Genomic DNA, 25,901 nt, shown 5'->3' with positions numbered 1-25,901 from the left:
TAGCATGATGATGAACATTGGTTTGGGGGTATGTCTAATAGTTCAGAATTTTTTTTTTCTCAGCTTCACTTCTCATTGTTGGTGAGGTCAGTAAACCTTTAGGACTGTTGTTAATTTTGGGAAAACCTCCATAAAGTTTCTGTTTAGCAGATCTGTATGGTATAAACACAGTAATTTGAATGTATTCCAGTTTACACAGTTCCTTCAGCATGAGAGGACATGCTTAGCTCAGAGTGTAGGGTTAGCAAGGATGCTTAATGCCTGAAAGGGCTAGACAAGTGCAAGCTGGTTGGATTATGGAGTGATGGCACTGGGAATGGAAATATTCCAGGTTGAGAAAACAGGGTCTAATAAACTGAAGAATCTTTAGAGAGCTAACTGCTGTTGTTATGGCTCTATGTGGACAAGAGAAGAAAAGTCTAAAAAGAGAGCAGAAGTCCATATTCCATTCTAAGAATTTTCTACATTTTAAATGCTTGAAAATATCAAAAGAATATTTGGTGACATATGAACATTACCTGAAATTCTAATTTCAATATCTATAAATAAGCTTTAATGAAAAACAACCACACTCATTCATTTAGGTACCGTGTATGGCTGCTTTCTCATCGAAATGACAAAGGTAAGTAGTTGCTACAGAAACCACATGCCCTGCAAAATCTAAATTTTTACCATCAGGCCCTTTACAAAGTTTGTGAAATCTTGACCTACGTTATGCTCCACTTGCAAAAAAACATGGTAATAGAAGAAGTCATCCTAATCAGTTATGGAAAAACAAATAAAGAAAGTATAATATATCATGATTATTTGTAAATAATAGAAATAATCTCTTGAATATGATCTGTTTTTTCACTACTGTCTTTAGCAGTTTTCCTGTAATAAAATATGCCTTAGAAGTTTCCTGCATTTTGTCAAAAATTAGTAGGTATTTTAAACTTGAAGATAGATATTTTAATCTCTAAAGTGTTTTGAACTGAGAAATAAATTGGGAGAAAATATGTGTAGTGATTTTTTTAAATAAGGCCATCTAACTTTTTCCCAAAATAGAGAATTTGGTGAGCTGATATGCATCATGGGAGGGAGAAGAAGGACAGTTTATTTTACTAACTTTAAAAAAGTTTCTATTTTATATTTAGAAGATAGGGAAGCATTATATCATGCTTGGAAGTACTACCTTTTATTTTATAAACATTAGAAAATTTTACCTGTTAACTTTAATTTTATAAACATAAGGGGTTTCCAAAATTATGCCGGGTTCTATCCTGATTTCAGAGGATTTTCTTTCCATCTGTTTTCTTTCTACTCATACCCTACATGTGTGCCCCTATATTGACAAAAGGAGAGGAATCCAATTTTTAAAATTATCCCCTGAACTTTTTTCTTCCTTAAAATCAACAGTAGAGGCTGGAGGCAGTGAAGCCTCCACATGCTGTGCGCAACTGACTTTTATCTCCAAATTTACATCACGTCTGTATCCACATTTTCTCTGCTCCAGCCATGCTGTTCCACTGTCCTCTCATAAAACTTGCCACACTCCTTCCCATCCCAGGATCTCTGCACAGATTGTTGTTCCCTTTGCCTTCGCTGTACCTGGTTAATTGCTTTTTGCCATTCAGGGGTCAGTGCAAATAGCTCCACTTAGAAATGTCTTTCCCAGTGACCACCTGTAAGGCAGTTCCTCCTTACAGCCCCAGCCCCAGTGTCTCACCCTGCTTTTCTTAGTTTGTCCCCTTCATAACACTTAAAAATGTTCAATTGCGTTTGGCTTTTGGGCGTGTGTCTCCTCTAGAGACATCTTGTAGATGTACAAGATCAGGGACAAGGTTGTGGACATCACCTTATTCCCAGGACATAGCAGAGTGTCAGGCACATAATAAGGGCTCAAAAATATTTGCTGAATGAATCGAAAGCAATGCAACCCTCGTTCCCCTGGCTATTCTGTGTGAGCTGAGCTTAGTGACTTGTTTCCAAAGAATATAGTAAGGAAGTAGGAGTGGAGAGTGGGTGTGGACGCCAAATTTACAAGGGAGAAAACTGGCAAACACTATCTCAGCCATGTGACAAAGGTTAACATCACAAGTGATATGTCATGATTTCCCATAAGACTGATGTTTATGGACTTTTTAAAAGAATAAACATAGAAATTGATCTCCTGGTCTGAAAACTTGAAACATATTTGTCTTATCTGAGTTTGTTTCTCAGGAAACCCACACTCAGAACTCCAACAGTATTACGGAACTGAAACTTCTCTTCCTTATTCCTGCCTAATTCCTGTTTTCCCGCATGTAGCTACATTTCTTCTCCACTATATAAACCCCCAATTTTAGTCAGCTGGGGAGATGGATTTGAGACTTTTCTCGTGTCTCTTCAGCTGTAGCACCCAAATAAAGGCTTCTTCCCTGGCAAAACTCATTGTCTCAGTCATTGGCTTTCTGTGCAGCAGGCAAATGGGACCTAAGCTGAACTCCTGGTGTTTTGATAACAGTGCCAAGAACACTCACAGGAAAATGACAAGCTCTTCAATCAATGCTGCTGGGAAAACTGGATATTCTTATCCAGAAGAACAAAACTAGACTTCCACGCCTCACAGTATACAAAATCACCTCAAAATGATTAAAGACTTAAACATAAGGCCCAAAACTATGAAACCACTAGAAGAAAACATAGGGGAAACACTTCAGGACATTGATCTGGGAAAAGATTTTATGAATAAGACATCAAAAGCACAGGCAACAAAAGCAAAAATAAACATATGGGATTATATCAAACCAAAAGCTTCTACACTTAAAGCTTCTGTACAGACAGGAAATAAGTCTCAAATCCTTCTCTCCAACTGACTTAAACTGAGTTTTTATATAGTGGGATAGGAATGTAGCTACGTGCAGGAAAACAGAGTGAAACAATCAACAGAGTGGAAGAACAACCCACAAAATGAGAGTAAATATTTGCAAACTACTTATATGACAGGGGATTAATATCTAGAATATATAAGGAACTCAAACATCTCAACATTGAAAAAACAATCAATCTTATTTAAAAATGGGCCAATGAGGCCGGGGGCCATGGTCGATGCCTGTAATCCCAGCAGTTTGGAAGCTGAGGTGGGAGAATCACTTGAAACTAGGGAGTTCCAGACCGATCTGGCTAACATAGCAAGACTGTCTCCACAAAAAAATTTAAAAAAAATTTGCCAGGCATGGTGGGACTGCACCTGTAGTCTCAGTGACTCAAGAGGCTGAGGTGGGAGGATTGCTGGAACCCAGGAGATTGAAGCTGCAGTGAGCTATGATTGCACTACTGCACTCCACCCTGAGTGACAAAGAAGGACCCTGTCTCTTTAAAAGAAAAAAAAGGGGGGGACAAATGATCTGAACAGACATTTTCCAAAAGAAGACACACAAATGGCCAAGAAACATGAAAAGGTGCTCAACATCACCAATCATCAGGGAAATTCTCATCAAAATCATGATAAAGACATTTCACTCCAATTATGATGGCCATTGTGAAAAAGATAAAAAAATAACAAATGCTGATAAGGATGTGGAGAAAAGGGAACTCTTATATACTGTTGGTGGGAATGTTCTATGGAGAACTGTATGGAGGTTTCTCAAAAAACTACAAATAGAACTACCATATGAGCTAGCCATCCCACTACTGGGAATTTATCCAAAGGAAAGAAAATCAGTATATTGAAGAGACATTTGCACCCCCATGTTTACTGCAGAGCTATTCACAATAGCCAAGATAGGAAATGAAGCTAGGTATTCAACAACAGATGAATGTATGAAGAAAATGTGGTCTACAAGCACAATGAATACTATTCAGCCATAAAAAAGAATGAAATCTTGTCATTTGTGAAAACATAGATAGAAATGGAGGACATTATGTTAAGTGAAATAAGCCAGGAACAGAAAGTTAAACACCGCATGTTGTCACTCATATATGGAAGCTAAAAAAAGTCAATGTCGTAGAAGTAAAAAGTAGAACAGAAGATACCAGAGGCCGGTAAGGGTAGGGAAGGAAAGTATAGGGAGAGATTTATTAAAAGATACAAAATTACGGCCAGAAGGAAGGAATAAGTTCCAGTGTCTTACACCATTGCAGGATGACTATAGTCAAGAAAATAAGACTATATTATATGTAACATATACTATATATATTATTAAGACTATAACAATAATACTATATTATATAGTTTCAAATGGCTAGGATATTGAATGTTTCCAACACAAAGAAATGATAAATGTTTTATATGAGTTTATATGAGGGATGGGCTAATTACCCTGATCTTATCACTATATATTATATGTATCAAAACATCACTATGTACCCAATATGTAAATTATTGTCAATTAAAAAAATTAAATTAAAAATTTCATATGATAGTATTTGAAAATGTATATATACATATACTCTGTGGCAAAGGAATTCAAGGTGAAAAGATTTATTTAAAATACTATATTTGGGGAAATGGTGGGGTGGAGTGTGTAATACATAGAAAAAAATGGAATTCATAGGGAAGGAGTAAGAACTTTCCTCCATTAGAACAGCGAAAGACAAGTTCAGGGTTACTTCTGTGGGAAGGCCTCCTGGATCTCTCAGACTGTTAGGTCCCCTAACTCTGTGCTCTCCATGATACTTTCTACAACTGCAATTTATTTATTTACTTGTAAATGTATTAGCCACCATCACCTTTCTCAGAACAAAGATTTGGTCTTTTACTTTTAAAAATATAATCCAAATGACTGATAGGGGTTTTGGAGATATGGCAACATTATCAGACCTGAATGAAATAGGGTTAGGTCAAAAAGGCACCAGCTAATATGCCTTGTCATGTATGTATCTGTTCATCATAGTCCTGTTGGGATTTTATGGTGTAGGATAACTTTATATCTTTCAATTAAAATATGGATTAATTACATCCATCAGCATGCATAATAAAAAAATCTGCATTTGATCCATGATATTTTCAGTGGACTATACTCAGTCAATTTTCTCAAAAAGATATTGTTAACTAGATGGCAATTAACTCAATAAATAATTATATCACATGAGGAAGCAGAATAAGACCTAAAGGTTATTATTTCTCTAGTTGACATTAATCTAATTTTGGTTAGATTAAGATATCAAAAAAATAAAACATTGTTCTCCTTCTTCCCTAATTCTCAAGGCAAATGTTTGGCTCAATCTCAGCAGATAATGCAGAAAGACTCTAATATTTTAAAATACGGTGCAATGAAAATGTCAGAAAACATTGCCTAGATTTTAGTTTTTTATTTCATCCATGTGTTAGGAAAGGCTTGGGATTCCTTAGGACCGACAGCTTTAAGCAGAGTGACAGTTTCAGTTCTAGAGGGATCATGACACAGCACTGCCTGTGCACTGCCATATGTGCAGCAGGAACAATGACTCATCAAACTTAGACTATTACGGTGGGGGGAGATCTGCCCCTTCTTATACATAATTTCCTAATTGAAAGTGGTAAGAGGCCTCTTCTCAAGTTTAGAAAATTATTTAGAGCCATTCAGAGCCATCTAAATTGTCAAAACCTTTGGAAAGAAGGCTGTGAAAAAAAGGGAGTGTCAAGCTGTTTCTGATTCTGACAGGAGGCAAGCAGATGAACAGAACCACAACTCACTACAGGTTAGTTCTCTTGCCTTTCTGCCTTTTGACATTATGCTGGCATCAGAAATTTCCTCGAATCCTATGTATCCTTCCAAAAAAAGTACTTGAAGCAGTGCTTCTCATCCTTTAATGTGTATACTAACCACGTGGGGATCTTCTTAGAATTCAGATTCTAATTACTGGGTATGGGTTGAGGCCTGAGATCCTGCATTTCTAACAAGCTTCCAAGCCATGCTGATGCTGCTGTTCTCAAAATCAGGTACCAACGGGCAAGAATGTAAAGGAATTTGGGTAATTCTGTTTTGAATGGAGTTTTATAACTCAGATCAATTCTCTGAACATATATTCAAGCTCCAGCCAAAGGAACAACAAAGAAAGAGGAGATCACTGAAATGAGTTAGATTAAATGCAAAACATAATCTAAATTTAACACACAGGGATGCAATACAAGCTCAGAATCCTTCCACATTAATTAACCTAATAGGTAATTTTATTGAGCCATGGTTCACTGAAATAAACCATTATGCAATTAAAGCTAGAACTATTTGATGCACCAAAGTAGCCATTTATTTATCTTACTCTTCTCTGAAGGAACGTATATATTTGTAAAATAGACCAAAGAGCTTTCTTCCTTAGGAGATCAGCTTCAAAAAGATGAAAACTAAAAAGTGACTTTTTTTCTATATTCTAAAAGAAAATTTATTACATATAACAGACTTAATCTTTTCATTTTGGCATTTGCAGTATTTGAAAAGTGAAAGATTAAAAAATTACATTCTGCATGTCCTTGGTGACTACTGAAGGAACCGAATTGATTAAATTGCCACTCATCATTTACTGTGGTTAGTGCTTCATTAGGCACAGATAGGCACAATATATCTTAGTCAAATACTTCTATGGAGTATTTTGCTCTCAAGGAATGAAAATATAACCCTAGATTGTGGGTAAAAGCCCATCTTAGAAAACATTTGATTCAAAACAATAAACTTTTAATATAATGAGAAACTGTAACATTTATTTTTCAACTATGAAACAAAATTATATCTCTAAGAAGTTCTACTTACAAATTAAGCATATCAGAATAAAAACAAAAGTAAAAAATAAAGTACAGGAAGCTAATATAGTTCAGTAGACTCAAGGCCCAGGATGGCCTGCTGCTGACTTGGAGGGAGGCACCAGGCAAGTGATTAGAATCCTCTTACTAGGATCTACATCAGCAATAAAACTAACAGGGAAGACTGAGAAGCCCAACCATCTCAAAGTACCAACCAGCATAAATATTCCTTATGTTCCAATGATAATTTTTGCTCATACACTTTAAGTACTATGTACATTTATTATTATTTTTTTCTAATGAAATGGCAAAGTTGTATTTTTGCTGTCTGGTCCAGTTACCAGATCCAGAAATCATCTGAAATCTTTTGCCCTTTTTTTTTTTTTTTTTTTTTTTTTTATTTTTTTTTTACTATGTATATACAGTCATCAAGTTGTCCACATCCTAAGTATTCCTAAATACTTCTACAATCTGATCTCCAACTGCTTTCTCTCTTCCTCCTTACAGTCCTTTTTGAATGCTTCTGAAATCCTGTCCTCCATCTCTATCCACAAAACACCAGATATTTCATCTGTTCATCTTTGTCCATGGCATGATCTACATGTCCTTCAAACCTAGCTTTGTCAGCTTGGAAAGATGGCTTTGAGAAGTCAGGCAGAGTAATTACCACTGGGTGAAGCCTCCCCTGACCCCCCTAATCATTCACCAAGGATAAATTTATCACCTTCACCTCTGAGCTGCCACTGTCTTAACCATATACCTGTGCTAAGGCTCATCACACTGTCTTTCCCTGTAACCTTGAAGGCATGAATAGATCTTTCTCATCTTTTCGGCTCCAAGATCTCACAAACTGCCTTGTACAAAATAGGTGTTCAATAAATATCTTTAAAATGAGGGAATAAATGAATGAATTGCATAAACTAGTCTGAGGAGTACACACAAGATACTGCAACAGAAAAAGGCACTTGATTTAGAGCTAATATTATCATATGAAATTAAACACTAAAAAAAATCAACTCAGTAATTTCACCAAAATATCTAAACTCTAACTTCATTTCTAAGAGACTCCAAAGGAACTCCAGCAGTCTCCATGGAAACCTTTCCCTCCACTGTACAATTTACTCGAATGCTAACATTAAGAGATAGAGGTACCTTTGAGAAGGCCTAAGACAATGTTTTGATTTTTACATGTAAAGAAGCTGTATTATATGTTTAAATGTCTTAGTGTTGGTTGCAGAATCAGAAACTGCATCTTCTGAATCCAGGGTTAGCAATCTCTTCATTATGCTATGCTGCTTCTGCAGTCAGAACAACCTGTCTTTATTTGGTCAGTCTGGTCAGGTTAAAAAAGAGGAAATAGAGATGGTAACTTTGATTTCTTCCCAGGTGACACAAATGCCAGCAAAGACAAGATAAAATCAAAACCAAATCTTCAAAATTAGAGGGTTTGGCAGAGGACACAGTAAAACTACCCTAGAAAACTGAAATCTGCCATCATTCCTAGTACACTGAAAATAAGACGTTGGCTGTGTTTTAAAAATGCTTAAAAATTTGGCCAGGTACAGTGGCTCACACCTTTAATCCCAGCACTTTGGGAAGCCGAGGCGGGTGGATCACCTGAGGTCAGGAGTTCAAGACCAGCCTGGCCAACATGGTGAAGCCCTGTCTCTACTAAACATACAAAAATTAGCTGGGCATGGTGACACATGTCTGTAATCCCAGCTACTCAGGAGGCTGAGGCAGGATAATTGCTTGAACCTGGGAGGCAGAGGTTGCAGTGAGCCGAGATTGCACCACTGCACTCCAACCTGGGTGACAGAGTGAGACTCGGTTTCAAAAAAAAAAAAAAAAAAGCTTAAAAATTCAACACAGACTCCCATGGATGATGAAGACTCTAGAGATGGAGTCTTAAAGTAATAACTCTAGGTTACATAGATAATAGGGAATATTTGGACTGTTTACATCCAGCAACCAGTCACAATTAATATAAAAATATAAATAGGAAATGCCTTCACTGAGGACTACTGTAAGAAAAAAAATGAAAAATATTACAAGAAATAGCAGAGAAATATTATTTCTTGTATTATGGAACAATGAAAGAAGTTCCATTTGATAATTCATTTAAAACTCTACCAATGATGGCCCTTCTCTAAGGAATAAGCATAGACCAGGCAGAACAAGAAAAAAAGCAAATTAATAAGCTTTGCACATCTTTAATTTCTGTTTATATGACAGCTGATGCAAAACAAGGAAGTCATATTTTAAGGCTTGTCTCTGCAAATGTATTAATCCTTATGCAATAATGTAGGAAATTAGGAAAAATTTATTCATGGGTAATTATCTTAAAAATCAAAGCAAAAGACACATCAAGCAATCTTTTCAAGAAACTTCATGTGGCATATTGTGAAGAGAAATCACTGCTAAAGCCTTCATGTAAATTATCCTACTATAAGGAGAATTCTGAACTTCAATTTACACTATGTTAAGTTGATATATTTAGTTCCAGTCATCAAATGGCATAAGCTAGACTTTGATGGACTATGGATAAGAATGCTGAAATGGGCACTACTAAGATATATGACTGGATGATTGATATTTTACAGTAAAATATTTGACAACCACCTAATATGTTAGATAATAGATGCAAGACCTAAAGGCAAAAACCTTTCCAGTACAGAGTATTAGGGCCCATTTTTTTTGGTGATGTCTGTGGGCTTCTTGGAATATTCTCAAATATTTGCTCTGGAATGTAGCTTTGCAGTCTGGCCACCGCACATAGATTACAACTTGAATGATGCCTTTGGGGTTGTACAATGCAGTAGTGCTAGTGGGCGTGGCTCGAGGGCAGGAACCAGGTCTTTCTCACCTTGAGCCTCTCGACATTCTGTAATGTTTTGCTGAATGAATAAATGAATGAAGTGACTAATAAGGTAAAAGGGAGATTTTTGTGGGAAGGGAGCTACCCTGAGATTCTAGAGCTGTATTTTGTTTTGTTTTGTTTTTTTCTGTGTTACCACCAACCACACGCAGTGTGTGAGAAAAAACAAACAAACTAAAACAAGCACCTCTAATTTCAGGTGTTACAAAATGGTCACAAATAGAGGGAAATTTATTTATTTCTATAATAAAGTTTTTCATCTGTTGCAGTTTCCATTAGGCTATGAATATATTAAGTATTCAAAAACCAATATGGCAAAAGCTAACAATAAAGGAAGAACCATTTAAATTATCAATCAGAAAAAAATGAGAAAAGCTTTGCCAAGCTCAACTGAAAATTCAATTATATAAACATCCCACTCTTGGAATCTATTGTCTCACACAGAAATACAGAGAACTAGAAAATGCCACAGTAAAAGATGAGCTACCCACATGGGTGTAGGAAAATAGGAAGCTACTAGGATTTAGTCATTAGTAATTACTAAGTGACTGTCACATACTATGAATATGTTTTGTTTTATTTTTAATGAAATTTAGCAGGCTGTTTCTTGGACACTGGTAAGTTGTTTTAGTTGAATTCAAGTTTAGTTCTTTTTCAACTATTGCTTTATTTATTTTCTTTTTTTTTAATGACATCTACCAACAGGAATCTAAGGATACAACATTTGAAGAACAAATTTTTTAAAAGACCCACAAATATCTAAGTTTATCAGTTACATAATATAGCATCTAAAATTAAGAAAGCCACCAGAACATTTAAGTTATAGTAATTCATACAGCAAAATACCAGCAAACAAAAATGGGATTCTTAATTAAAATACACTCCAGGTAATGCAGTACTGAGGAATTAACTCATAATTGTAATAAGCACAGAATTCTCCATTTCCATCCTTCAATAAGCAATATGAAGTAGACATCCTAGTAACATTCTAGTAGGCATCTTTAGTAACTATTGTCACACAATGACATTTATAGAGGCTCCTAGTTTCTCTCCAATCACATTTCCATTCAATCATGTCTTTCCTGTGCATACAAGTTAATGATCCACTTTTTCACCTTCACTGGATTAGAAGTTTTCTATTGCCTAAACACTTGTTGAAAATGCTTCACTACTTTTGCTGGTTTTTAACAGCAAGCTTTTTTTTTTGGATTCATACAGCCCACAGATCCAAAGAACTCTTTCTGTAATGCACTCACGTAAAATTATTATCTCTTTAAGAATTATGACCTCACATTTTATTAACTTGCATCACTATCTCATCAACCAGTGTATGGCTTTCTTTTCAGGTTGGTTTTCATAAATTTGTTATTTCGCTAAGAGTTAAATGGTAGGGATTATAAACCACCACCACACTAAGATGCCAGCAGTCATGAATTTCCTGCCTGCATTATGCTATTTAATCGGCTCCCACTCATCAGCATAGGCAAGTTAAATTTGTGCCCCAGGAAAATCACAAATGTCTACATGGCAAAGACCTTTAGTAGTCAATGTTCACAGTTAAAGTCACCAATATTAAATAATCAACAAAAGCAGGGCATGTGGTAAAACGTGCATAGATATCCCTGTCTGGACACCTCTAGAATTAGGGCAGCTCCCTTCCCACAAAGATCCTTATACAATATGAACCTAATTTCCTTCTTATACAATATGAGCCAGCCTTCCTTTCCTTTCCTTTTCCTTCCTTCCTTCCTTCATTCCTTCCTTCCTTCCTTCCTTCCTTCCCTCCCTCCCTCCCTCAGTCCCTCCCTCTCCCCTACCTCCCTCCCTTCCCCTCACCTCCCTCCTTCCCTCTTCTCATCCCTTCTGGACAACCTGACATAATATCAAGACATTCAAGGTGAGAAACCTCAAGCAGGACCCACTAACATGGCTGCATTTGTCTTCTCCAAAGTGACCAAAGTGTCAGTTAGGAAATAAATTTTAAACAAGGATAAAAGAACTCTAGGAGAAGGCACAAGTCCATGAGAGGTAACCTGTTTTGAGAAGATGTAGGTGAAGACATGACAATCTAGGCAGACCACAGGCAGTTACAGCTTCAAGTTATAGTCAGATTATTTACCTACAGCAACTTGGAAAAAGTTCAGGATGTAAAAAGTGTGAAGCTGAGTCTGACAGCTGGAGACAGAGGAGAGAAATGAAAATTTGTACGAAGAGCAAACTTTTGCCTCATAGGTCTTCTCTGACTATCCCTTATCTCACCCTAAACACACACCAGCAGGGTACATGACATTAAACCCAGGAGGCCTCAAATTGAAGATAAAAGTTGCAGTAGAGAGCAGGGCGAGGCACTGAGCTGAAAAAAAGGGAAATCAAGTGAAAAATGCGTTTACTGATGTATGTGACCATCAGCTCCCCTTTCCACTCTGCTATGAGGATGTCAGCTGCCTGTAATCAGCATGTGAGGAGGAACAAAGAACAAGCCTTAAGATACTGACATCTGAGGACCTCCCAACCAGAAGTTTCGCTCTTTGTCTGAACAATATACAGTGAACTGACTGGTTAATTGGGCCCTTCCTAAGTGTATAGATTTATAGTGCTTAATGTATAAAAGTAAATGAAAAGCAAAAAAAAAAAAAATGTCCCCATCCCCGTGTTTAAGAAATAGAAATCAGAAGGAAAGGAAGCAAGAACAATTTCATATATGGAAGCTGAATTTTTTTTTAAATTAGAAGGTTTGTAAGATAAAAAGTTACATAAAAGACTTTAGAAAATAGAGGATTAAGAAAGGAGCTCCAATATCAAAGTAATACAAATTTTCTAGAAAGTGAAGACAGAGAGGATGGAAGAAATCATTTTTTTAAAAGAAATTCAAGAAGTTTCCTAAGAGCTAGAACACATTAGTCTTTATCTTGAAGGAAACTTACCCAGCACCAATAGAAAAAGACACTACCAAAGCAATATCATCATGAAATTCTGGAGGGATAGAGAGAAGAACCTAATTCCCTCCAGAGAGGAAGTATAAGGGGGCACACAAATGATCGAGAATGGAATCACACTTCTCAGTAGCAATACCAGAAGCTCTAGGGAAATAAAATAATGTACTGAAAATTCTGAGGAAAAAATTAATATTCAAGTTATACATTATCATTAATGATACACACTTAGCCAAATATCAATCATTTGTGAAAGTAGAATAAAGGCATTTTCAAAATACTAAGAATTTGAAAACTGTATCTCTAATGTATGCATTCTTCTAATGCACCTAAAGGAGGAAGACATGGAATCCAGATAAAGGGAATCTGCAGTCAGTGACACTCCAGAAGGAAAATGGATCCAACCCAGAAGTGACTACAAATAGAGCTATAAGAGAACCAATAAGACATACTGAAATACGCCAAGTCTAGCAACAGCAGGAAGCCATGACTCCCTCTCCAACTAAGAACTAAGTGTTATTAGTGTGTACTGAGAGCTAGAGCCATGGGAGAGAAGCTTCCCCGAAGAAGTTGTAGTTAGTCATTTCCAGAAACATGGTCTAACATGGGGAAGAATTAGGGAAACATACACAGTCACTCTCTCCTCCCACGTGTTTTTGCCTGAACCCAGCTGGAAACCAGTAAGTGATGGCAGCTCAGAGGATGCAATTCCCTAGGGGTCAGCCAAGTAAGACACAGGGCAGGACAGAAGACGGTGGGGAACAGACTGGGAAGAGAACAGAGAATAACCAGCTTAGGACCTATAACACCATGCAGAGACAAAGTGGGGATGGGGATGAGTGGGGAGCAAATGAAGTCTGAGATAAGAAGTGCTACATTGTGCTAAGGCAAGAAATCAGAGAGCCGAGAGAGGAAAGTTTCAATAAAATGGTTGAGGAAAGGAGATGTAAAAAAAGTAAATGGAACTGACAGATCTGCTATTGTGTTTGAGAATTTGAAAAATATGCTTTCATAGGTAATTGACAAATTCTTCACAATTAGCCATAAGAGCAAAGACAACTAATAAGAATCACAGACAGTTATTAAGTCCAGGAAAAGCAAAAGGTTATACAAGAAAATATATAATCATAAATACTACTTGACTTTAAGCATGAATAATATTTATAAATGTTCTAAGACGAGATATAGATTATAAGTTAGTATAATGAAGGTTGACAGAAGCAAGTTAAATCCTCATCTACCATAATACCTACTTAGTAGACAGTGTCGAAAATAGTAAATCAATGAATAGCAATATAAGCAATTTAAGACAGACAGAAGTAAAGTACTATGTCTAAAAGAGTTCAAAGTAAAAATAAATAAAAAATAATTAAAAGCAAACAGAGTTAAAAGTAGTTGCTTCTGGAAAATAGGATTAAAGGGTGGGTATGGATGAGGCAGAAGATCACTGTTTTTCTATTGTTATTGTTGTGGTGTGTATTAGTTATGCGTTATACTTGCAATAGGTTTTATTGTTACAGTTTTCTGGTTCGGAAACTGAAGCTAGGAGTAGCTAAGGAATCTGTTCAACTAAAATCACACAGCTAAGAAGTGGCAGAGGGAAGCTAACCTAGGTTTTCAATGTGCTTTCTACTATAACAATGCCTCTCCTTTACACAGCAAAACACTGCTAGTTACATTTTGTGAAAGCTGTCACAATCAAAATGGAGTCACTTGTGTTAAAATCCCTGACAAACAGAGCTGAGGAAGGCCATGAAGGAACGGTTTTCATGAATGAAAACTATCACAAAAGGCTGCAAAAAACACAGCCTGGCACAAAGGCCACTGCAACCTTACACACACAAGAAAATACTTCTATGAAGACATCTGCCTGCCCAATGTCAGACTGCCGCCACCCTTGTTACTGATCTTTGTAGTCAAGGATAATTATCATTAAAAATTATGTAATTCTTCTCATTTTCCTTTAAAACCATTGTTGGCTGGGCACGGTGGCTCATGCCTGTAATTCCAGCACTTTGGGAGGCCCAGGCAGGTGGATCTCAAGGTCAGGAGTTCGAGACCAGCCTGACCAACATGGTGAAACCCTATCTCTACTAAAAATACAAAAATTAGCTGGGCATGGTAGTGGGCGCCTGTAATCCCAGCTACTCAGGAGGCTGAAGAAGCAGAATCTCTCGAACCTGGGAGGCAAAGGTTGCAGTGAGCTGAGATTGAGCCATTGCACTCCAGTCTGGGTGACCGAGCGAGACTCCGTCTCAAAAAAAAAAAAACCAAAAAAAAAAAAACCTTTGTCTTCCATCACCTTCCTCAATATTCCCATTTTTGTAGGTCTCACTCTTGGGGCCAGGCTGGAGTGCAGTGGTGTGATCATAGCTCACTGCAGCCTTGAAATCCAGGGCTCAAGCCGTCTTCCCACGTCAGCCTCCTGTGGGACTATAGGCACCCTCTACCATGCTAACAGAATTTTTATATTTTGCTGAGATGGGATCTCAGCATGTTGCCCAGGCTGGTCTCAAATGCCTAGCCTCATGCTATCCTCCTACCTTCGCCCCCAAAGTGCTGGGATTACAGGTGTAAGCCAACACTCCTGACTACATATTTCTAAATTAAAACACACAGACACACAGACACACACACACACACACACACACACACACACACACACTGTCTCTCTCTCTCTTAAGATGAGAATATCCTGGGCCAAAAATTATTTTTGATTATCAAGACATAGACAGTGTGTTAATTTCCCTAAAACCAAATAGAGCAGCTTTTATATATCCCATAGCACCCTTGGATGCTACACCCCAACAGAAATGCAGTATTTTTAGCTTGGCTGATTTACATTCTAAGAGTTGATAAGAACACTGTTCTCAACATTTGTGGAGTTTTATATTTCTTAAAAAATTTTACATGTAACCATCTCTTGTTATTCTCACAAACCAGTGAGGCAGCTGAGTACACCAAGCGTTATAATAATGTCATGAAACTGAGTCTCTGTGATTGGCTATTTAAAATCACCCAAAACCAATTTGTGGATAGCCAATTATTGTGCAAATGTTGATTTAAAATGGGGAAATTTTTATTTGTTCTTAAAGAGATTTGGTAGATCAATGCCTCATTTTACATATTATCATTCATCTAATTTATTGACAGTAAATGACCAAACATATGAACACACAAATACTCTTTTTCTCACAAACATACACACCAATAAACAACAATGGAATATAAAAACTATAACCACACTAGACTTTTTTTTTTTTTTTTTTTTTTTTTTTGGAGACGGAGTCTCACTCTGTCGCTCAGGCTGGAGTGCAATGGTACAATCTTGGCTCACTGTAACCTCTGCCTCCCGGGTTCAAAAGATTCTTCTGTCTCAGTCTCCCAAGTAGCTGGGATTACAGGCACGTGCCACCATGCCCAGCTAATTTTGTATTTTTAGTAGAGACGCAGTTTTACCATGTTGGTGGGGCTGGTCTTGAACTCCTGCTCTCCGGTGATCCACCTGCCTCAGCCTCCCCAAGTGCTGGTATTATAGTTGTAAGCCATCGTGCCCAGCCCCACACTAGATTTTTGACAGAAAAATAGAGGTGCTTCCTTTCAGCATCCCAAAGCTATCACTAAATTTGGCACTCTGGTAGTCACTCTAAAATGCCACAATAACCTAATATGAGAGAACTGTACTTACAGAGATAATTTGTATTAGGCAATGTAACATTAAGTTTGTTGCAAGGAATTTGAGTTTGTAGTCAGCAGTCTTTAGTGTGAATTAAATACTTGAATGTGTTAAGTCTCTTCTGTTTAGTAGTATTTAGCAAATTATTGCTCTAGTGTATTATGAGAAAGGTGACCACATGTCACAGTTACTCTGTTTTACACCTATTATCCCGGCAGAATTATTAACTCTCAATGGTGTCCTGGTATAATAATAAACTATAGGGTCATCCTAATTTTAAGGGACTTCCATAGTGGGAGTAGGCTTAGAAACCATGGCTGCCACCATGAGATCAGCTTCAATCTCCTGGATGTCCTTCTGACTGTCCCCAGTTCTTTTGTTATGTTGTATTGCATTTCGGTGGCTACACCAACAAGTCACTTGGATCATGCATTATTTGAGCAGTTCTCAAGAACTCTTAAAGAGGTGTTACATTTGACAGTAACCAATTCATATGCTCCTTGGTCTTATGACCTGATTAATTAGAAACAGTACAAACAGTGCTGACAGATAGATGATTCAGCATAACTCATGAACTCAAATTCTCATTCTTACTATCCTTTGGTTTAAAATGAACTCATTCATTTTAGCAAAAGTAATAAATGAGTAATGTCTAGGAATTGGGAAAATATTAATACATGCCAGCATTAAGTACTAGTCTTGTGAAAATGTATTCAATCCAATGATTCCTGTCGTAGTTTATTAAAAAAAAAAACAAAAACAAAACTCTTCCTTGCATAAAACTAAATAGTAAAATCTCTTAAAAAGTTGATGGCAGGAGAGAAAAAGAGTCCACAAGCTGTTGAGAGACAGTGAAAGACACCCACTATATTTGAGCTATACAAAGGACATGACTCAGAATATAACCTAAATTATAAAATCTATGTTTTGCTGTATTTGTGTTTTGGAGTTGCTCTACCGGTAAAATAAAGATCAATTTGTAAACAAATCATCTTAAGAGATTATGTAGTATCTTGTAAAAAGAAAGGGCTTTGAGTAGGTTATCCTTGAGTTTGTTTTTTTTTTTTTTTTTTTTTTTTTTTTTTTTTTTTTTTTTGAGGCGGAGTCTCGCTCTGTTGCCCGGACTGGAGTACAGTGGCCAGATCTCAGCTCACTGCAAGCTCCGCCTCCCGGGTTTACGCCATTCTCCTGCCTCAGCCTCCCGAGTAGCTGGGACTACAGGCGCCCGCCACCTCGCCCGGCTAGTTTTTTTTTTTGTATTTTTTTTTTTAGTAGAGACGGGGTTTCACCGTGTTAGCCAGGATGGTCTCAATCTCCTGACCTCGTGATCCGCCCGTCTCGGCCTCCCAAAGTGCTGGGATTACAGGCTTGAGCCACCGCGCCCGGCCGATCCTTGAGTTTGAATGTGTACTCTGTTTACTAACTGCATGACCTTACCCATATTATTTAGTCTCTCTGGGTTTGGTTTTCTCAAACTGTATCATGGTAAAATAGGTAAGTAATTAAAATGCATAACAGGGCTCAGAATACAGTTTGTGTTCAATAGAAGTATCTATTGTTGTTACTATTATTATCACTCAAGTCTCAAATCAAACCACAGGACCTCATATAGAGCAAATTGATTTTCAGAGTAGGGGCTATGCTAGAGCTAATTTGTGATTCTTTACCTTAAAACATTAGTAAATAAACCTAAATCCTAAGAAACATTATTTTATTATATACATTTCCTTGGTTCAAGAAAGATCATTAAAGATGATGGCAGAATTTTGTATATTGCCAGTATGTATGGTGATTAGGCTTATTTAAGAAAAAAGCAAAGCTAAATGGCCTTTTAATACTTAATAAACAGGCAATTTCTTTTCTAATATATGCAAAATCAATTTTGATGTGGACATTTTTCTATATATCAAGAGTGGTATGGAAATTTTTTCTAACCACCCAGCTGCTACAATGTTAAATAAATTAATTTCAATCTTAAATCAGAGATGTAATAGAGAAATGGATGATTTAATATGCAATCTCATTACATTTGACAGGCTTATTTATAAATGACTTGCCCCACATTTTGACAAGCATAGTTAATATGTTAATTAGCTTTTTAAAAGATGATGAAAGGAAGAGACTGTCACGCTATCATTCTTCATATACTGTTGGGGTGTTGGGGAGTACTGTAGTTGATACCTCAGGGTAGTGCTACTATATATTTTACCCACCCCCAAAGCACTGTGGTCTTGATGAGATAATCATTTATTAGCAGAAAATGACTTAGTCACCGTATTTTAAAAATTAAGCCCTTAAAATAATCCCAAGTGACCTTCTGCTTTTCTGCTTTCAAAAAACAAATGCAGCTCTAAACATAATTATGAACTTCTACAGAGGAATATACAGCTTATTTGGAACAATGACCTCAACTGAGCAGAGCTTCCTAGCAAGGGAAGAACTACACAGAGAAGCTGCTTGTTACATCTGCACTTCTCTTAATGTAGCTTTCAGAACTCAGTAGGCCTTTTTGGTTTAGAAAAGCTTAGCAATGATTTCCCATGCCTATAACTTTCAAAGAGTTATAAATCCAAAAATTAAGAGAAGTTATACAGAGGAAATGCTCAATCTGATTCCTCTGCTTAAAATTTCCTTTACAGAGGGAGATAGAAGTATCAGAAACTATCCATTTTGATAAAAGCATCAAAAACTAGCTATCTTGATGAGTTCCCAAATCACACAGGGTTGTTTGTTTATTGCAAGTGTTGGAGACCTGGAGGAGGAAATCGTAACACAGCCACCTCTGATTTCCATCACTTGCTGGCAAATGATAATGCATATGTGTCTTCATTAATATTTTTATTTCCTGTGGCTATTTAAAGAGAAAACTGGAAAATGGAACACTGTACAGGGATCGTTAGTTTTTAGTTACTACCTTACTGCCCCATGCTGATAAATGAACTGTAAAAAGGCCTGAAACTACTGCCACCTGCCTCCCTGCTATTCTCCATGGGTTAATATTTGCACTTTTCTTTGCTGCAGCTGAGCCATGACTCAATTATAGTCCCATTTCTAGTTCTCTGAAAACCCACCATCGATGTCATTGATTATGCAGAAATCAGTGCCTATGAACTTCTCTCTAACTGGAAAAACACATTTTATTTGACTTATAGGATAATAACAAGATAGCTTTTAGAAAATGGCTTGAAATGAAATCAGATTCAGACAGGCAGGTGTACCATAGATATAACATAGATTTTAAGGCTTGGAAGTAAAGAGCCGGTAAGCATGGGAAGCTGTTCAGAAATAACACATTCGCTATTTGGTTCTGGCGATGAATAATCTTGGCATGTAGACAAAAGGGCATTTGGGGTCTACTATTTTCTATCAGTTTTCCTCCTTTCCACTTAAATAACAGTCTTCTTCTTGTGCTTCCATTATGTCTCTGTTCAAAGCAAATTGGCAGAAAGTGTCCAAACTGTCTTCCTTGAGAGAATGAACACACACACGTGGAAGAAGAAGTGACACACGCTGGAAATCAAATACTGAGCTATACCTCAGAAACACACATATTATGTCACAGTCCATTTGGTTCTTGGTGATTTTAAAGGTTTGGGAAACATTAGCCACTAGTATGTAAAAAAATGTTCTTGAGGGTAGAGTCTTAACTGAACTGCCAAGCAACTGACACAAAACTGGCTCCAAGCCACAGATGTTTCCAACCAATGTTTTATTAGCAGAGTCCCTAACTGATCTCACTGAAAGACAACCTAGAATTTCCATACCCCAAAAATAGAGAAAAATCCCCATAACACAAGAATCTTAAGTAATCACTATTTGCATAGCCAACTATAAGTCACGAAGTAGGAAAGGGATAAGAAAGTAACTAATATCCTGATTCATTCATTGGCCTTTATTTTCAACTTTTTCTGCCATTACACTAATTATCTAAATATCTGTTTTACCCAAATCCCTGTGTTGGGAAAAAAAATATAACTGTGTAAACAACCGTCCCCCCAAAAAAGCCAGGAAGTGTGATAAAATAAAGATTAGCTCAGCCCTTTAATGACAGATGATCATCTTTATTCTCAGTGTTTTAGAATATCACTAAAATGCTATTAGATTTAGTATAAGGCATTACAAAATTATTACAACAGATCTTAAGCTGTATGATTGTCTGATTTTCTTGTAGCTCTATTGAAAGCTTTAGAGCTACACTTCAATAAAAATAAATATGTTCTCATGTACACAAAATGTTGCAGGTATCCTCAGTGGCTTTAGAAATCCCCAAGTCTCATTCCTAGGGAGGGCTGCTGGAACATAAAAAAATCTGCACTGTGCCCTAGATCATGAGAAACTTGATTGTTTTCTCACCATAACATTTTGGATCAAAACATCAGGAAAGAAGCCAGGCCTCATCACAGGCCAATTTATGAAAAGGGAAGATTACTGGGGGTAGAGGACTGAAGTAAGTATACAACAATAAGATAAACAACACATACTGCAGTTTTACTGAGGTCATAAACTTACATGAACACACAGAATTCTACATATGGGGGCATAATCATTAAGGGAAGATGACTCCTATTATAAAACAGCCATGTGCTATGTAAATTGTTTTACTTTGGACACAACTGTGAGTCTAGAAAAGAAATTTTTCTATTAATAAAAGACACGTTCAACAGTCTGTCCTTCGTGCCAAAAATTAGATTATTCCCTTATTTGATTGTTTGATTTGGCTCACACTTAATAGGGAACTCAGCATAGTTTACCATTAATACTAATTATGAATTAAATCTTGACAGTCATTGGACCTCATAAAATAGATTTTTAAAGCTTTGCTAAAGCATGTGTGAAAGTGAGACCTAAAATTAAACATATAATTTTTTTTAAAGTAGTCATTTTATTTCATTTTGGATAACTAATGTCAGAAGTTTTCAGGTACATACTGTGAGTCAAATTGGTGCCTAACAGTTACACCAAAATTTTCAGACCACTCATTAGAGCTTTGTTGCAAATTTAAACACACTCCCTGCTACTTCAATCCTATTGCCGTCTGGAGATATATACTTCCCTTATTATAAGATATAGTCACAAATTAAGACTCTTAGAGAGAAAAATCATGATACTGACAGTTAGAAAAATGTCTCTGCCCCTGTCCATCAAGAACCATTACCACACACCATCTGCAAAGGAGACTCTAATTAGAGAACATTCCCAATCATGTTTTAAAACATCCAGCAGCATGGCCACATGCAGGCAAACACTCCTGCACCATTAATCTTCATTCAAACTGTTAGGATGTTTGTCTAGGCTTGACCCAGACCAAGCACTACAGATAGATTAGCAAGAGTAAAGCTTCCATTTCTCACCACATGTCAAGGCAGGTGGAATATTCTGTTGAGCCTAGAAGGACATCTGGAGGTCTGTACCACAAGGTAACCACTTCATTGGAGTATGTGTGGCTAGGGACGGATTTTGCTCTTGCAAGACCTGTGGGTTACATGAAACATAAAGAAGTTTAACAGGCATTAGCAAAACAAGGGAATTTAAATTTGAATGTTCACAGTTTTAAAGGTCAAACCTGATCTTTTAATACAGAATCAGGAGTGCAGTGTCAAAGTTAATAAAAAGCTGGGGAAAGCATATTGTGGTTTCTGTTTTTAATACATGCTAATAACTATTAAAACATTTATATTTCCTAATAAAGCACTGACGTCATGAATCTAATAAAATATCAGCAGAGTACACAAATAATTCATAAACTATTAATAACACAGGAGCTTAGAAGTCTCTTGAATTTTTTAGATTTATAAGTATTGTGAGAAAGGGTTCCTTGGTCAAATAACTTTGAGAAAAAAATAGATTTAGAAAGTTAAAGAATACTTAAATTGTGAAACTTCTCAGTTTTCTTAATTGTTCTAATGTGTATTGTGAATCTGCAAGATGAGAGTATAACACTTTCCTCGAAGAATTGTCCTACAATTTCTTGTGGTTTCAGTGTTCTGTCAAATACTCACTAGGAAATGCTTATTGCAGAAGCTCTTTTGAAAAAACATCTAAATAAATAAATATAAAGGAATAGTCAAATCTGGTACATACATTGATGAGATTATATATGATAAATTAAAATGTCCTCTAAGAAGTTTTTTAAACTGGGAAGGTGTTAAGTGAAAAGATATATGCAATTTGACCTCATAACCATAAACACTCATGCACAGAATAAAGATTGGCAGGTCTGGTTTTTTTTTCCCCTCTAAAAAGGAAAAAAAAGAAAAAAGTTTGGCAGAAAATACATTTAAATGTCTTCAGTGATTACCTCTGGAATATGGGATGTATCCATATTTTTTAGTAACTTTTTCTGGTGTTTTCCCAGATTTGTGGAATGAATGTGCAATTATTTTAAAATCACAAAATCCTACAGATGTCATTTTTTAAAAGAAAAAAACCTGTAGCTGACAGTTTTCCATCTAGCTGTATTCATTAGTGACAAGAATAAAGTATTATTTACTGTTACAATGTTTGTAGCACTTAAAACATTTTTACAGTGAACTTACCATAACATATTCATTTTAATGTTCTATTTAAAATTTTTTATGTAGTAGTAAGGAAATGACTTTTTCTTATTTATTAAATGTAGCATTCCATTTTCAGTATTATATGTAAATTTTAAAATTAATAAGACAGCTGGTAAGACAAAGAATTTCTAATTAATTCACCTACAGTTACAGTGCCCCAATTTTTTTCTACAAGTCAGTTTTAATAATGCAATGGTATACTATAAATTGGCTAATATTTATAAGTATTCCATATTAAAATATACAGATTACACACACACAGACATACTTACACATTCATGGTCCCCAGTTTTTCTGCACATGAATGGATTAACTATTTTTGATAACAGATTTCTATAACAATATCTTCCTTCTTTCCTCTGCAAGGTTTTATCCCACCTTAATTCACGCAAAATTGAACAATAGATGGGACAATCAAGATGATAAAGTGTGGCCAGAACTTGGTAATCCCATCAAAAGGGTTGGTTCTTCCAATGACTATGGTTCCATATGGAGACTAAAGAGCTAGGCACAAGTCCTGAAATAGGTTCTGACTTGTTCCATATGCTGTTGTCAAGTCAAATGGGATGCTAAAAATATTCGGGCTTGATTCTCTTGGTTTTCCTGAGGCCCTGTTGTCAGAAAGCTAAGCCAGAAGGATGAGAGAATGAAAAAAGTTGAAGATTTTCATTGACAGCTCAGACCAGGCTAGTTATAAAAAAATTGCGATGTCCTCAGTTGTAAAGGGGAAAATAAGACCACAAAATAACCTAGAAGTAGTATAAATCAAAATAACCACATGTAATTTCAGATCAACTATGCTCACTCTGAATATGAGTTTGCTAGACTGGTTAAATATTTTTGGAAAGTACAAATAGAAAAAAGTGCTTTATCTACATTATTGTCTTTTTTCCCACGTTTAGGCCAAAGACTACTCGAATTTTATTCAGATGAGCCACATAACTTCCCAAAACAACAGTAAAAATAGCTTTCAATATCTAACTTTCCAAAGCTTAATTAAGACTGAGTCTCTTAAAATGGTTTGCATGTAAATGTGTCAGATAGAGTGAAGAATGTTATTACATTTTAAGCTACATTACTCTACATTGCTTGAGAAAATTCTCTCATCTCATTTGAATATAGTTAGTCAATTAAAACAATTTATTGTAGAAAGTGTCCTCTATATTGATCGACAAAAGTTCTTATTCTAAAATATCTGTTTGGTTAATAAGATAAGAAAATCCCAAAACTTTTCAGGAAGGGAGAAAATCATTAAAACAATGACTCAAAAAACAAAATAAAAGAAAGACAAAAGAAGCAAAGAAAGAGAAAGAAAAGAATGAACAAAAGAGGAAAGAAAGAGACTGCAGTATAAATATATACATTTTAACAAATATTTTGGTAAAGATATTGATATGTGTTTATATAGTTCATGCATCAAAACATGCTTACTCATGCAAAATTTATTAAACTACATTCTTCAGTTGAAAGAAAACTGTAGGAGAGGATTAATTAGCACAGCATGTGTGAAAGCTTTCTTTCTCTGTTCCTTGTCAGTTGCTATGGTTACACTACAGGAAGAGAGCTACACTACCTTTTTAAAAAGATGCAGTTCATGGATTACTATCAAAACTTCTTATATTAATGTTTAGTTTGATTTAAAAGTCAAAAAGCAAAGTGCTAACCAGACAAGTTCAGGTTATATGCACGTTGCTGCTTTGGCTGAGTGTGTGCTCGTGAAGGGGTACAATTTCCGATGGGCACTTAAAATGGCTTGCATAAAATTCAGTGTATCCAACTTCACGGTGTTGACATTTCTAACTAATGAAAGACCCCAGAATAAAGGGGATAATCCTGCTATTCAAGCCCTACTGCCAATGATTCAAAGTTGAGCTGCCCTGATACTAGCATAGCAGAATCTTGAGTTTCTGGAGGAGTTAAGAAGTTTTATAGCTAACCTCTTATCCAATAACAAAATTCCTCCTCACATCTCTATGATGGTTATCTTATAGATAATATCTGCTGCTACCCTGAGCCTGGTTCTACCCTCTGGCATGGACACAGAATAAATCACCGGATAGTGCTCCCGACATTTTCCCTAAGCAGACCAGCCATTCAGCACCAAACAATGAAGACCCTTCAGGCCTCATCATAATAGCTCTCTCTGCTGCATTAGACTCTGCTGACCACTCTCTTTCTTCTACATTTTCTTACTTTATTTCTCAGAGGATAGTCAACTGGAATGACTTAGTCTCCTTCTGGGACCTTCCCCTTTTTGCCCCTTAAATGCTGGTTTTGTCTATAGCTATATATACATATGCTCACACCAGTGCTTTCTCAAATATATACACTTTATAGGTCACTGGGCCTTATGTCAAGTTTTTTTAACTGTCATCCATAGATGATTTCGCCCAAGATTTTATCTCCAGCTTATACCTGTCCTTGGACTTCAGACCTGGTTCTATGTATTTCCCTACTAGGCATAGGTGCTAGATGTCCTACAGGCACTCAGTATAATTCCAGCCAGAAGTAATACAGAGAATACACCAAAAGAGTCCAGGAGCAAATGCATTTTACTAGTAACTATTTTAAGTTCCAAAAATAGCCAAGGTTCTTTTCTTTTAGCTGTACACAGATGTAAACTAGAACTTATATTCCATGCACATTTAATTATTCCTTCAAATTCCAGTGCATCCTTTTCTTTGTAGGTGGTAAAATTGGCTGGGGATTTCAGCAATCTCTTTAACTCTGTGGAGAAAATTGCTCAACCTAGGATAAAGTTCAGAAATGATAACTCCCATTCCTTTGCTTTGACTAAGGAACTGAGAAGGAACTGGCAACACTGACTCCTTTCTAACTAAATAAAATTAATAACAGCAAATCTAGCTGAATTTTCAATAAACTAAAATGCAGTATAGAAATAGTACCTTTCATTACTTCAGAGTCTTTCCAGAAAATAGACGAACACTTTGTGTTGGTCAGTGGTTTCATATTATATCATGGAATAACTCCCACACCTCTCTCTCAACATACCTTACTCCCCAAATTAAACAATCAGAAAAAAAAAAGTCTTGCTCCTAGTTAATCACAAAATCAAAATTTCTAGGAGAAACATTCCTTTCTTTATCACTTGACTCCAGACAGACATAAAATGCTTGGATAATATTTTACCATAAGATAGTTACACTGGGAAGGGAAA

At 36.3% G+C, this 25,901-nt stretch overlaps 1 protein-coding gene across 4 annotated transcripts in view; it reads right to left on the bottom strand.

The window, feature by feature from the left end:
* The window catches only part of CDK14 (cyclin dependent kinase 14), a 606,959-nt gene that overhangs the window by 231,961 nt on the left and 349,097 nt on the right, over window positions 1-25,901 (bottom strand). For all 4 annotated transcript variants that reach the window (XM_017895344.1, XM_017895345.1, XM_017895347.1 and 1 more), the window contains one exon: window positions 21,518-21,638. In XM_017895344.1, coding sequence (XP_017750833.1) covers window positions 21,518-21,638 — 121 coding nt within the window. The remainder of the gene's footprint in view (window positions 1-21,517; window positions 21,639-25,901) is intronic.

Source organism: Rhinopithecus bieti, unplaced genomic scaffold (genome assembly GCF_001698545.2).
Source record: "Rhinopithecus bieti isolate Rb0 unplaced genomic scaffold, ASM169854v2 scaffold_26425, whole genome shotgun sequence".
NCBI lineage: Eukaryota > Metazoa > Chordata > Mammalia > Primates > Cercopithecidae > Rhinopithecus > Rhinopithecus bieti.
This window is presented reverse-complemented; position numbering and strand designations above follow the sequence as displayed.